Source organism: Sinocyclocheilus anshuiensis, unplaced genomic scaffold (assembly GCF_001515605.1).
Source record: "Sinocyclocheilus anshuiensis isolate Anshui unplaced genomic scaffold, SAMN03320099.WGS_v1.1 scaffold411, whole genome shotgun sequence".
In the NCBI taxonomy this organism is placed as follows: domain Eukaryota; kingdom Metazoa; phylum Chordata; class Actinopteri; order Cypriniformes; family Cyprinidae; genus Sinocyclocheilus; species Sinocyclocheilus anshuiensis.
In genome coordinates, this window is record NW_015549608.1 from 140,537 (window position 1) to 154,641 (window position 14,105).

The following is a 14,105-nucleotide window of genomic DNA, read 5'->3' on the forward strand; positions in this document are numbered from 1 at the left end:
TGTGGCCATAATAAGAGTCCTCTATCCTTAATAACGCTTCCTCCAGTGAAAAGTTGTCTCGTCTGAATCAGGAGAGAAATATGTACAGATTAAATCGTTTTAATGATGGATTTGTTTCTTACAAACACGCAGATTTTGGCTTCACAAGTTGTTAACTGATGGACTGGAGTGGTGTGGATTACTTGTGGATTATTGTGATGTTTTTATCAGCTGTCTGGACTCTCATTCTGACAGCACCCATTCACTGCAGAGGATCCATTGCTGAGACAGTGATGAAATGCTACATTTCTCCAAATCTGATGAAGAAACAAACTCATTTATAGCTTGGATGGCCTGAGGTTGATTACATTTGCAGCAGATTTTGCATTTCTGGATGAACAACCCTTTAACGTGTGTTTTGGGCATAAGATTTCAACAGTTTACAAAGTTTCCATTGTATTTAGTCAACAAAAACATACCACAGTGCTCTGCTGAACTATTCCTGTAACAGTTCAAATAGGACGAAGATCACAATTTTCCAGTTTAAACATCATATTCGTAATACGAATAACAAAAAAACAAGTGCATGTTTCTTTAAAAGCATCTGATGATGTCATGAAACTAGACTCGAGGTTTAATAAATAACTTAGTACATGACTGATTCCATTAGTAAGTGGAAATATTATGTGTGTATACATTTATAAAACGGACTTAAATATAATTAAATGTATCTGTAAAGGCCAACTGGCTCATTTGTTAAAGCTAATCGCACCTATTTGCTGTTTATCCATCAGTTGTGATGGCTATGAAGTTGTTCTGGTCAACAACACTTCTTCAGCTCTGGTCCCAGCCAAACTTCTTCAAAGCAACTGAAGCTTCTTAGAAGATTCTAGGTTCTTAAGTGCTTAAAGTCAGTCGAGATAATGACATTAATAAGTGGCTTTATGTTACGCCGGGGTGGAAACGGATGCCTCGGATATGTTTGGTTGCAAGCCGCATGGTACCACAGAGTGGTTCTTCATCCTCGCATCCAAAGTGACGCCACAGTTATGAACCTGTTGCCTGCAGCAGGAAAAACAACTTGATTAAAAACCAAAACAAAAGCACCGGGTTTAAAATTCCAGATAAAGTGACATTGTACCAGTCGCATTCAGTGATGCTGTAGAAGACGGGCGGTTTGTGTTCCTCTCCGTTAGTGAATGTGGCCCCCAGACCGTTGGCCCCTGCGTTGCTGAAAAGCAGCCAGTCTCCAACACTGAGCTCCGGCAGCAGACATCGCTCCACCACCTGATCCAGATCATCAGCAGATGGACCCCACAGACTGCTGTAGAACAGCGGCTCTTCTGCGCTCACCTCCTGACAAAACACCACATTGCACATGATCAGCTTTAACAATCTACTGACTAAAGCACTGGCCTGTGATGGTTTTAATGACAGAAGATGATGCTCAAATCTTTTAAAATCTTTCTTGGTCCAACAAAATTAGGGCTGTCAAAATGACTGAAAAAGTAAATTCGAATTTTCTACTTAAATATTATCAAAATTCGAATTCTATACGAATTTAAAAGGCATAATTTCAGTTAGGGGGAAAAAAAGCTTTTGGCTTCTCTCCTGAGGCCACAAGAGAGCGCATCGAGCAAAATATTATGCACGTTTAATGAATTAATATATATAATACTTTACCAACATGTACTTACAATAGGGTTAGTTTAGTTTAGGGTTAGTTGGTTGTAATTATGCATCATTTACTGTTATCACTATAGCGTACACGTAACGTAAAACGCAAAAAAACAAAAAAGTGTCACCATACATTTATTTACCCTTTTGATGATTCAATATTTATCCAAATGTATCTCCAGCAAAATAAAACCCACGGTATATCATAAATATCTGATATAAATATTGACTAGTACTCACTGTGTGGTTGACCACTGAAATCACGAGCCACGGTTTTCTTAGCGATTATATTCATGGCCAGCGTGAAGGCAGATGACACAAAATAAACTCCAGGTTCAGCGATGAGCGACAAGCCGGTCGAGAGAGGAAAATACATGTCCAGCATGGGTTTCAGCATCTGGTTAACCTGCATACAAAAACAACACTAGAAGCTCAGCGGGGAAAAAAACACATAAATACAAGAAATAGCTTACAAAAGCACAGCAGAATACAGTACCTTGTCTAACTGCGCCTCACTTCCATCAAAGCCGCCTCCGACGTCCAGAATATTCATCTCAAAGCCAAGCTCCTCCTAAGATCAGATTCATTTAGAACACGTTTCCGAGGGGGAAATAAATACTGAAAGTGACATTTAGATAAATAAAGATCATTCCCTCTGGGTTCAGTAGGGAAGCTCATGGCACAATCAGATCAGAATTCGATCCAAGACTGCATGAGCGATGACTCACCCCCATATCAAAGACACAGCGGGCGTCAGAAACAGCACGAGAGAATGCTTGTGCATCCTGACAACAACTGGGAATGTTGAATCTGTGAGCAAAGCATTAAATCAAAACATACCATTTACTTCCTTTATAAATGTCCTTGGCGTAACTGAGCATGACTCATTAGAGAAAAATAAAGTTCATTCTGAGAAAAGGTCCATCATCATTTGTTTACACACTAGCTTTAATGTCTAATGCAATGACATAGGAAATTATATATATACAGTGGGTACGGAAAGTATTCAGACCCCCTTCAATTTTTCACTCTTTGTTATATTGCAGCCATTTGTAACATGCGGCTCTCTTGTACGAGACGTACAATATGCGTTCTGTGTGAACGGCTTGGTTTCAGTTTTGACGTAAACAACATCTTCTCCACACTGATGCTCTCGTTTTCCGCAATATCTGAATGAACAACGTAGCAGCGCCGCTTCTAGTGGGTTCAAGTGGATAGGCTAACAAAAGCATTCAAATGCAATGACACTTACATCATCGTCGCATTTTGTGCGCCACTGATATGGCTGCCTGACAGCTGACGCAGACCTAAAATTTGAATGCAACGTTTTTGCATTCGAATGTGGATTTTTTTTTTATTCGACGAATATTCGAAATTCGAAAAAAAACAATTTGACAGCCCTACACATAATCGTAGAAACATGTCTTACAGAGTGCTTTTATTCAGAAGCCCAAAAAAATGCTCAGATGTATGTTGTATTTAAAGCCATTGCATGTATGAAATGTTTTTTAAAATGTCTTTTCATGCAGGTGCAGACACAAAAAATTATCTTTAAATGTTTGCTGATGTTTATGCATTGGATCAATGTCACATTAAATTTAAGAGAAAGAGAAATATTTACCTTGTGTGCCGAAGGCATTGAGATTGAATCCTCACACAGCAGCTTATTGGCAAAAGTCCCATAAACCCCATCGTTCATGTAGTAGAGAAACTCAGGCTCGTCATTTGCAGACAGTGCATCTGAAAAACAAAAACATGAGTTTAATAAACACATTATGATCAGTGTATCACCTATGAGACATGCAGTGGGATTTTATTTAATATTTACATTAAGGTTGGGCGATACTGCAAAATAAAATTGTAATATAATGTTACCAGTATTTTTAAATATAAATGAAAATATATATAAAAAATATAAAAATTTTAATAATTATAGATGGCACGGCATTATGATTTTGGCTTTGCTGTTTATTATTGTTTGTAATTTGTGTCCATCAAGCGAAGCCTTTTCTGATAATAAGCAGTGTTTGAATGTTTTATCTGAAGAACAATGCGACGTGATGTCATATAGTTACGGGCGGAGTATTATTTATCTGCACTCGTCCAGGCCCTCCATCTCAAAACACCACTCCAGCGCCGGAAAATTCATTATCATCCTACGCCTGTTATTGTCAGGAGACATTCACCCATGTTCAGGTCCTAATGGGGAAGTTTGTCCTGGTTTTAACAAAGGTCGAGTTTTGGATTCCGGATCGTACTTGGCTGAACGTAACTCAGGTACAAGCGTCATGTAGTGATATGGATCCAAATATTAACAGCATGGCTAATAACATATCCTACCTTTGTAGGATATGTAACACGCAGCTTATGAGTTTTCTCATTAGCTGCGTGTTCGTGTCTTTTTGTTCAAGCACATTGCCAGCCAAACAAATCACAAGCCATGTGCTTGAACAAAAAGACATAAGCCGCGTGTTCACACAAGACAACAAGAAAAGCACGCGGCTGAACACAAACCGCGTGCTACACAAAACACGTGGACAGAAGAGCGCACGGCCGAGCGAACTCGAGACCGCACGCTCCCACAACAGACAGAACATGGAGCGCGAGTGTCCGGACCCCGAAAACGAAACCGAAACTCAAGACCTGAGTGCCGGGATCCGAACACCACGCTCCAACATGAAACCGTACACGCAGACGAGAGCGCACGGCTCGAGCACTCTCGAAGCCGCACGCTCACATGAAAACAATGACATGACGGGAGTGTCAGGGCTCTGTCACAAAACCATGAATTACACTAGACCAAAGTGACAGAACCCTGACAGATTCGTCAGGAACTAATAATGAAATTAGAACAGACAATTATAATGTTATTAGGATGGATTGTAAAAGACAATGAGGTGTTTGTATTTTTATTAGATCGGATATTCATTTTAATGTGTTAGATATTAATGTTGAGCAAGAGTTATTGTTTATGGATTTATTGTTGCCTGCGACTAAACCAATGCTGTTTGGAGTATGTTATCCTCCACCCAGTCAAAACTATTTTTATGAGGGACTTGAGTATGTTTTAAAAAATTATAATGACGATCTGACAAAAGAATGTATTATTATGGGGGATTTTAACACAAATATATCTAAAAGAATAGGGGACAATTTCAACGCTCTGCAGTCATTATGTAAATTATTCCATTTAACCCAAATTATAAAGAAATCTACCAGAGTTTGGGAAGGTTGGGAAAGTACCATTGATCTTATTTTGGTATCGGATGTAAAGTATATTTCCCAGAAAGGAGTAATTGAATATGGTATTAGTGATCATAATATTATCTTTTGTACTAGAAAACGCAGTAAATTAAAATTTTGTAATCATAAAACAGTACAAATTAGATTGTTAAAAAATGTAATACTGAAGATATAATATTGAATCAGCAGATCCGTGTATGAGCAGATATATTAAGGATCTGCTGACAGACGCAGCTTTCAAACGCTGTGTGTATCTGTGTAAGTGCTCGCTGAAGAGCGAGAAGCGATAAACATTGTAGCCAATCACAGACGTATCGGTTGAGCGCGTGAACATAATGGCCAATCAGAGCTGTTTAAGAATACGCTCAACAGCGCTTCAATGCTAGCGGGAAATGCTGGTATCGTCATATTTTTACAATTTCAGTACCGACATTGGTATTTTCGACAACACTCATTTCCAGGGGCATTTTCACCTTTATAAGGGCCTTTTCTATCCTTATTAGATCTATGGATCATCTTTTGTGTCAAATTTTTACATTTAATCAAATTCAATTAGAATAATAAGACACTATAGACTGTTACCAATCAAATGAATCAGTATCAACAAAATCCATTTTTCCATTGCAGAAGTGGCACAGAATCAGCATTAAGTAGTATATACACTGCAATTACAGTTGCATAAATATTACTATGAGATCAATGTTTTTAGAATAATATTTTGAATATTAAACTTTTTTTTTTTTTTTTTTAACGAAATGATACTTTAAATATTTTAACCTAAAACTGCCAGTAAGTGGCGGCAAGTCTTAAGTCGTTGAGTCATTTACTAAACCAATTTGATCTTAACGAATGAATCACTGATTCATTGCTGCTTTGTTTGGGACTATTTTCGTTGGAAAAACAGAGTAAAAACAATATTATCTTCTTGTTTACTGAACGGCTGTACTCTCAAGGCCTGTTTTTTTTTTTGCAAAATCAGAGACATACTCTATAATGTCAGCCTCCACATTGTTAAAACAATACATATCACACAACCCTACAAACACATTAGAAATGGTGACATGTCCAAACACTTTTTGAGGCTAATGTAATTCATAAATGACTCTCTCAAAAAGAATTCTCTCAAAACTCAAGCGAGACTCACTTGACTCCTGTAATGTGCAGGCTGAGCTCTCTGGCACTCTCCAGCAGATGTCTGCAGTCCTTCAGCGTGGAGCCGAACGGTATGGCTTTCTCCTCACGCTCGCAACAGCTCTCCGATGTCAACAGCAGCAACACCCTATTACAGAAAACCAGTTAAAAAAGATGAGGGTTAGTATTAAAAAAATCCAATGCATTAGTGCGAATGCAGCCTATCAGAGCTGCCGCTGTCGATTACATCATCAGTAATAATCAAACAGCAATAACACAGAAAAAAACCCTCACTAACTGCCCTTGTCTGGAAAACTTTTAGATAGTATAATGTGTTTCTTTATTGCTTTATATTTGCTTGTATGTTTTGAAGCTGTATTTAGTTTGTTTGTATTTAATGCTTAACATACAATTATTGAAGCTTATTTCCACCAAAGAATAAAATAAAGGCAATTGAGACTTTTTAATCTGACAATTCTGACTTTTTTCCTTGCAATTCTACACATACCAGATATAATTCTAGACAAACCGCAATTCTGAGCAAAAATAAAAAAAAAGAGCGAGAGAGAGAGAGAGAGAGAGAGAGAGAGAGAGAGAATTGTGAGACACTCGCAACTGTAAGAAAAGGAGTCAGAATTGGGAGAACAGTGGCAAGCTTTTTTATTTTTAAGTAATAAAAAAAAATTTAATTGCAACTTTTTCTCTCACAATTCAAGACTTTTTTTTTTTCAGAATGGCAAAAAAAAAAGACAATTGTTTTTTTGTTTTTTTTCAATATTTGAATAATTTGCATGTTTACGGTTCTTTGTTGTTGACTTTTTCTCACAATTCTGCAGAGTTCCCACTCATTTTCAGTGATCATTTTCCAGGACTTCGAGGACTTTTCCAGGACATTTTCTAGGACATTTTCTATTTATTTACAGCGGGAATAAAAGACAACGATCACGCCATAAAGTAATATATAATATATATAAAGTAGGACGCGTGGGAACCCTGTTCTGACTTTTTTTCTTGCAATTCTAAGAAAAAAAAGTCAGAATGGCAAGATATAAACAAAAAAATAAAAAAGGTAATTGCAACTTTTTATTCGTTTAGTCGTTTTGTGAGATTAAAACTAAGAATTTTGAGAAAAAATGTCAGAAGTCGAAAATACCTTTTTTTTTTTTTTTTTTCATGGCGGAACTAAGCTTTGTGTACAATTGGTTTGATTTATCATTAATTTATAATTTCTTTAAAAGTACTTTAGAACTTATATAAGTAAATTAACAAATTTGAACACACAAAATTAATATTCGATGTTAGTACACCTATTATAAAACAAACAAACCAACAAACATGTAAATCAAGGAACGTTTTAGAATCGGATTGTGAGGTTTCTAAATATTCCCACCCCTACTAAACAGATATCGTCTGAGAACTGTGACGTTTCACTGCAGATGTTTGTATTGTGATTGTGACTCGTAAGTGCAGTGTGACCACATCACTCACTTTGTTTTGGGATGACATCGTGCAATCTTCCGCAGCTCTGCCTCATTATCACAAACCAGGAGGGAGATGTTGTGTTTGGCTGCGTATTTGATATGAGACAGCTGTTTACACGTGCCGCCGAGAATGATGTCCTGAGACGGGACGCCAAAGCCCTTCACTAAGTCCAGCTCATGCTGAAAGACAAGCACAGGAGCCAAAACAGATGACACACACAGAAAGCAACTAATAAAAGTAATAATATATTTTTAAAATAGCTTTAAGACAGAACCGGAATGCTATTTTAGGACACCGAGTAATCTAGTTTCAGTGAGAGGAGATGAGACATATTTTATACTTTATATTCACCTTGTTTGAACAAACAAAGCCAGTTCCAAGAGCAGCCAGGATTTCAACAACCACGGGGCTGCTGTTGCTCTTGACCGTGTAAAAAGGCCGAATCTGGTCCATTTTAGTTCTCCAGCGAACTTGCTGCCACACAATCACCCCCAGGTCAGCCACAAAAAATGCACTCTTCAGTGCCTAAAGAAAAAACAACATACAACATTCTTTGGTATAAACAGAAAAGGCACAATAAGCGAAACAAAGCAGAATTCCCTTTTATACTTACAAGAGTTTGATCATGGATGTGTTTATCGATCAAACCTCGGAGAGCTGCGCTTCCTTCCAGCAGCTCAACAGAAAAGCGTGGTTCATCCAGAGTTCCCTTCATTCTCATCCGTAATCTGATGTTCTGACTGGCATAAAGCAGGTCACCTATTTATGAGAAGCCTCAGAGCTCTTGGGTCCTAGTGATATCCACTGCAAACACAAGACAGACCAAAAAAAAAAATCAATAAATGCAAGCCTATGTGAATGATAGGGCATAAGCAATTATTACACACAAGCTTGTCAGTCAATTATTTAAATATATAGAGAAGTTTTATTTACATATACACACTAATAACATTATGATAGCATCCTCTCCACACATTATATATATATATATATATAGGTTGAAAAAAAAAACTATCTATATGAAACATTTATTTAAATATAAGCATATACATTTAGATATTAATGCATTTGCTTTGAAAGTGTGATTTTGAAAGGAATCGTTTTAAGCAAACATTCATTGTAGCCAAGAAGAAAACTTAAATATCATTACAATAATATAAAAGCTTGCATTTTTACATCGTCCACAAACAAACAAATTTCTTCAAAAATCATCCAGCCTTTTGACATTTACAGGGATCAATGTGTTGGACCCCAACTGTGAATTGCAGCTTTATTTAATGCTCTTTTTATTCTGTGTTATTTAAACTGTACAAATAGGTATGACACATTCAATGTCATGTTTGACGTCACAGCAGAGTCGCCAACTTCCACTGACCTTGGCAATCCATTCTCAAAGCAGGTTTAAAAACAGCTACAGACTGAAACTGCTTAGTCAGGGTGGGCAGTATGACTAAAATGAGGACTTCCTGTCGCACTTGAAGCTTCATGTAAGTCAACCCTCTACATTGCGAGTAAATCACTCGCATATGCGACTAAATCTTCACTCTGGGCGACTAAATGATGTCTAATATTAGCCAACGGCTAATAAATTCTCAGATTTTACTCGTCAGTGTGTGAGTTGGAGGCTATGATTTGCACAGATATATTTTCACTCAGAGAACACTCTGACTGAGCTCTTCAGAGTTTCTCTCTCCGTCAAGCGATCTGTGATATTTTTCAGCTCATTTGAATGGATGCGCAGCGCACCTGTGTTTGTGTATTTGGTGTAACATAAACTCTAGTGTGAAGCGCACGACTCGCCGTCGCTTACTCTCACACGCGCAAAGAGCGAGAGCGAGCGAGAGTCTTACATAACATGCAGAATTGATTGCCAAGGTGTCCGTAGAGGGTTGTAAGTATACAGTAGCACACCGGAAGTGAGGTTACAGCTATGTGAACCTACAGGAACAGGTCAGAGGTCGACCTCTCCAGCTATCAGCTAGGATCCCAAGGGGGCTCCGCGTTGAAATTGAACTGCTCACGGTAGACGGAAGCCCCTAAGCTGTTCTCGTAGTTCACATACACCTGCAAAATAAAATATATATCATAAATGAGGCGTGTCAAAGTATATATATCTGGAGCAGAACAATCAGCGTCACTGTTAAAGTATATAAAAGTAGAAATAAAAAAAATACTATATACATAAAATTAGGGCTGTGCAACTGATTGTCGCATTCGATTATGAACGCGATATCGCCTAGCTTGTCAGTGAACTACGGCTCTGTGTATTAAATGCTGCTCCATCTGATACGATATACTTTGTTGTATTTCTCTGTAAAAATAACGGAGTTTCTTTGGAATTCTTCAGCTTTTAAGAACTGCCGGGTTTTACGGTAGTGGGCGGAACTAATGCGCAAACGACAATCTCATTGGCTGGTGCTCACCTATTATCGTCCCTGTTTTGATTTCAGCGAATCAGTTCGAGCAAACGCACACAACCTGATTAATATTCATTAATCCAGTAGCTCATTAATCCCTAGTGCGTTTTTATATTGTTCTTATTAGTAGAATTCGTATAATAATATCTTATCAGTATTATTGTTCGTTTTTTTTTTTTACAGAAACACTGAATGAACAAAAAAACCACCAGCACCAGTCCTAAATTCATGGTTACCAAGTTTTAATTCTAATTACTAAACTTCTATTATTAAATAATACTTGATTATCATATTATAATGCTTGACTGACTGATGTTAAGAGTGTACTTTCAGATATTTAGTAAAATGCATTTTTATTCCTAGTTTATTTTATATTTTTAGGTATTTGAAATATAATATTTTATACATTTAGCATAATTTAAATATAATATAAAATATATATTATATTTAAATAACTTATACACACGCACACACACATATATAAACAAATAAAATTACATATATATTATATAAAGAAAAAATCAGATAAACAAAAAGAGAATATTACATCTCAGGGAAAAAAAACATTAATTGACGCTGTATGGCTGGACATACAGAAAAACTTGTTCAAAGCAAATTTTGTGTGATGGATAGGGCTGAGAAATATATATTTTCATATATTTAAATACGTACATATACAAAAGTAATTTATACAATGAATATCGATATTAGACACCCGGAATGAAGCGCCAATTCCACAAGTCTTTTTCGGCGATATAATACAAATTTCTCATATGTTTTTTCTTCTTCTAGCGATTAACAAAAACTCCTTTATTTATTAATCAATAATGACATCGTTAGTGTTTATTTGTGATTATTTCCCAACCGACATTCGCGCTAAGATTTAAATTACAGTTGAAATTATTGCTAACCGTCACTTAGCCAACTGGCAGCTAACTTACCGGTAACTTATTCAAATCAAACGCTCTTTATCTTAATAACATTAAATCATAACGAGTTCATTCAGACCGAAAGCAGTCAAGTGTTCATAAACAACACTTAATATAAAACAAGAGGCTAACAGATACAGGTTAGCTTATGAACCAGAGCTACTTACACGAGAGAAATCGCGGGCATTTGAGGTAAAACGTCTTCTCTTTTTCGGCGGAATTTTTACAAGGCAATAAAAGCACCGATAGGAGAGGTAACCTTAATGTTTTGAGCCATATACCCGTGTTATTAATCCACTGAGCCTCGGACTGTGTGGACAGTTACAGGCGCTGAATGAGGTCGGTTGTGAAGGTTGAGGGATGAAGGCGTGAAGGAGGCGGGTCGATAATTTAAATAAAGTAATGAAGGGAGTGTGGAAGCGAGGCTGTTATGTTAATTAGGCGTGAGAGCGCATGAACGGGGCGGGGCTTCTGTTTGAATATTATGAGCGAGTGAAGGAGCGGGGCTTAATTTATGCTGTGAAAGGGGCGGGGCTTTTGTTTGAATAATTTGACGAGGAGAGCGAAGGAATCAAAACAAGAGTTTTGTTTTGTTCTTCTAATCCACTTCTGTTAGCTTTGAGGCCATCTATATGCTAGTGCAGTCACAAACCAAACAATAAACATATTATTTTGAACTGCTATCTTCAATTTCTTTCAGAGTAGGCTACATTAACATAAAAAATGGTTTCTAAATGATATCACTGTACAGTATGAATCAAATTAAGTCACAATTTAATCATTACAAAATCATATACAGACAAATGCTCTACATAGACATAATATACATACATTTTTACATGATTATTTGTTGATAATCTTCACACATTGACAAGTGCATGCAGTTGCAAAGCATAAACGGCAAATAGTAACTTAATACTAAATAGTATTATAGTACATATATATAGTATAATACATATAGCATACAAATACCTTCAAATAACACCATTTTTAACTTTTCATTTGTTTGCTACTTAATTTAAATCTCTCCAAATAATGAGTATAAGATCAGCATGATGGTGTTTTATTGTAATATTTATATTAAAATATATTGATATTGATAGGAAAGTGTGCCATCTCATACCTGAGAGCCTTCATCGTCTCGTCTACAAAGTTCCTGTCAGAACATTGTCCATTTTGCACTTTTATAGCGAGATTCCAGATAAAACATTATAAATAATTCTGAATTTATTGCATTGTATGTTAATGTCTGGACTGATAGAATGTCCTCTTCAGTATTTTGCTCTCTTCATATAGATGAGCTGCTGCTTCAGTGTCCAGTTTCTGATTAAATGAATCTAGTGACCACACTATCATCCACATTTTATAGAGGGAGGCGTTTACCCTGCGCTCTCTCTCTCTCTCTCTCTTTCTTTCTCTCTCTCTCGCTCTCACTCTCTCGTGACTTTCCGCTTGAGGGTTTCAAACTATTCAAAGTTCTGATTCACCACATAAACCTAATGACTAATTGATGAAGATGCTGACTTAAATAGCACTTTTGACAATATTAACACCATGATGTAGAGATCAGATTTCGAGAAATGTAGCATTGCATCGTTTGCTCACCAGTGGATGCTCTGCAGTGAATGGGTGCCGTCAGAACGAGAGTCCAAACAGCTGATAAAAACATCACAATAATCCACCAGTAATCCACACCACTCCAGTCCATCAGTTAACATCTGGAGAAGACAAAAGCTGTGTGTTTGTAAGAAACAAATCCATCATTAATGCATTTTTGCTTGTGGTTTCTGGCTAAAATAGTCCATGATCCATAATAACACTTTCTCCAGTGAAAAAGTCCATCTTTTGTTGTCTCTCACATCAAAATCCACCCACACATTTGCTGTTTTGGACTGTTTGATCTGTGCAGATTTCTCTCCTGATTCAGACCAGACCACTTTTTCACTGGAGGAAGCGTTATTATGGATTATGGACTCGTATTTTAGTTAAAAACGTCTTGATGATGGATTTGTTTCTTACAAACACACAGCTTTTCTCTTCTCCAGATGTGAACTGATGGACTGGAGTGGTGTGGATTACTTGTGGATTATTGTGATGTTTTTATCAGCTGTTTGGACTCTCATTCTGACGGCACCCATTCACTGCAGAGCATCCATTGCTGAGCAAGTGATGCAATGCTACATTTCTCCCAATCTGCTCCCATGAAGAGTCAACCTAAACATTTCTGTGCCACGATATGTTAGACACAAATTCCTCTTTTGTGTAATTCCCTTTTCTCCAATTGCTGAGTCCTTTTACCAAAAATAGTTTCATCAGAATGTCAAATGAGCCAATTGAGCTTCACAATAGCTCTGTTTGTTTTAGTCACATAAATGTTGCTCGGACTACTACACTGTCAGTGAAAGTTTCTCTTTTGCAGCCCACAAAAGCACTTCCGAGTTTTGTGCCTGCTCCCTCTAGACTAAAAATGAGCATATGGCATCTAATCTAACATAAAATCTGAAGCAGCTCGGAGTGAACGGCGGTGTTTGATAACCATTGTTCTTGGTATAATGGTGATCTGCATCTGGAAGGACATGTGGTTTGCCTGCCATATGCAATAACACCCTACTGCTATTGAGCAACAAGAATTCTCCTGAGCTTAAAGGCCTCAAATGCAATGCAAAATAAAGGAACTCTCCAATAATCTAAAGTATTTCAGATAATCTGATGGGAGAAAACAAAGGACATTCTTGTAACAATAAAAACAGTGTTGAAAATGTCAGTATTTTTCATACTTGTTTAGACAAACCTCTTGATTACAAAAAAACAAAAAAGCTACTGAACATTTCCACATAATAATAACTTTGTTACTGTTAGTAATATTTCAAGATGAACACTTTTGGCTTGATTATCATACATCAATTTTTTTGAAAAATCAGCGAGTCTCAAATATGATCATCAGGCTTTTGAGAAACATTTGTTCATCTCTCAGTCATCATTGGATTGCACTGCATTATGTTTTGATAATTTCAATCTCATCTTACTAAGACATATTATTGGAGATCTATAGTGACGTATCTGCTATAGTGTATAAAGATCTCATTAATTTACATTATAAGCATCAGAATTTCATCTTTGAAACAACTTTTTGGACATGAATATCAGCATCTGCACCATATTGTATAATTTTGCTCCGTTTTAGTTTCTGAATAAAATGGAGGTGTTTTTTTCCGCCATATTCTCACTATATCAGACTATAATAATA

The 14,105-nt window shown here is 36.7% G+C and overlaps 1 protein-coding gene across 1 annotated transcript; it reads right to left on the reverse strand.

Moving 5' to 3' along the window:
* Positions 1–281: 281 nt before the first annotated feature.
* Positions 282–11,308, reverse strand: LOC107659088 (antizyme inhibitor 1-like). The gene is made up of 11 exons (XM_016447911.1): positions 11,026–11,308; positions 9,455–9,576; positions 8,126–8,316; positions 7,864–8,037; positions 7,519–7,691; positions 6,044–6,178; positions 2,385–2,466; positions 2,153–2,227; positions 1,893–2,062; positions 1,121–1,432; positions 282–1,041 (listed from the first exon to the last, which is right to left on the reverse strand). The coding sequence occupies exons 3-11, from the start codon at positions 8,231–8,233 to the stop codon at positions 927–929; spliced, it is 1,344 nt and encodes a 447-aa protein (XP_016303397.1). The 5' UTR covers positions 8,234–8,316; positions 9,455–9,576; positions 11,026–11,308; the 3' UTR covers positions 282–926.
* Between the last annotated feature and the right edge of the window lie 2,797 nt (positions 11,309–14,105).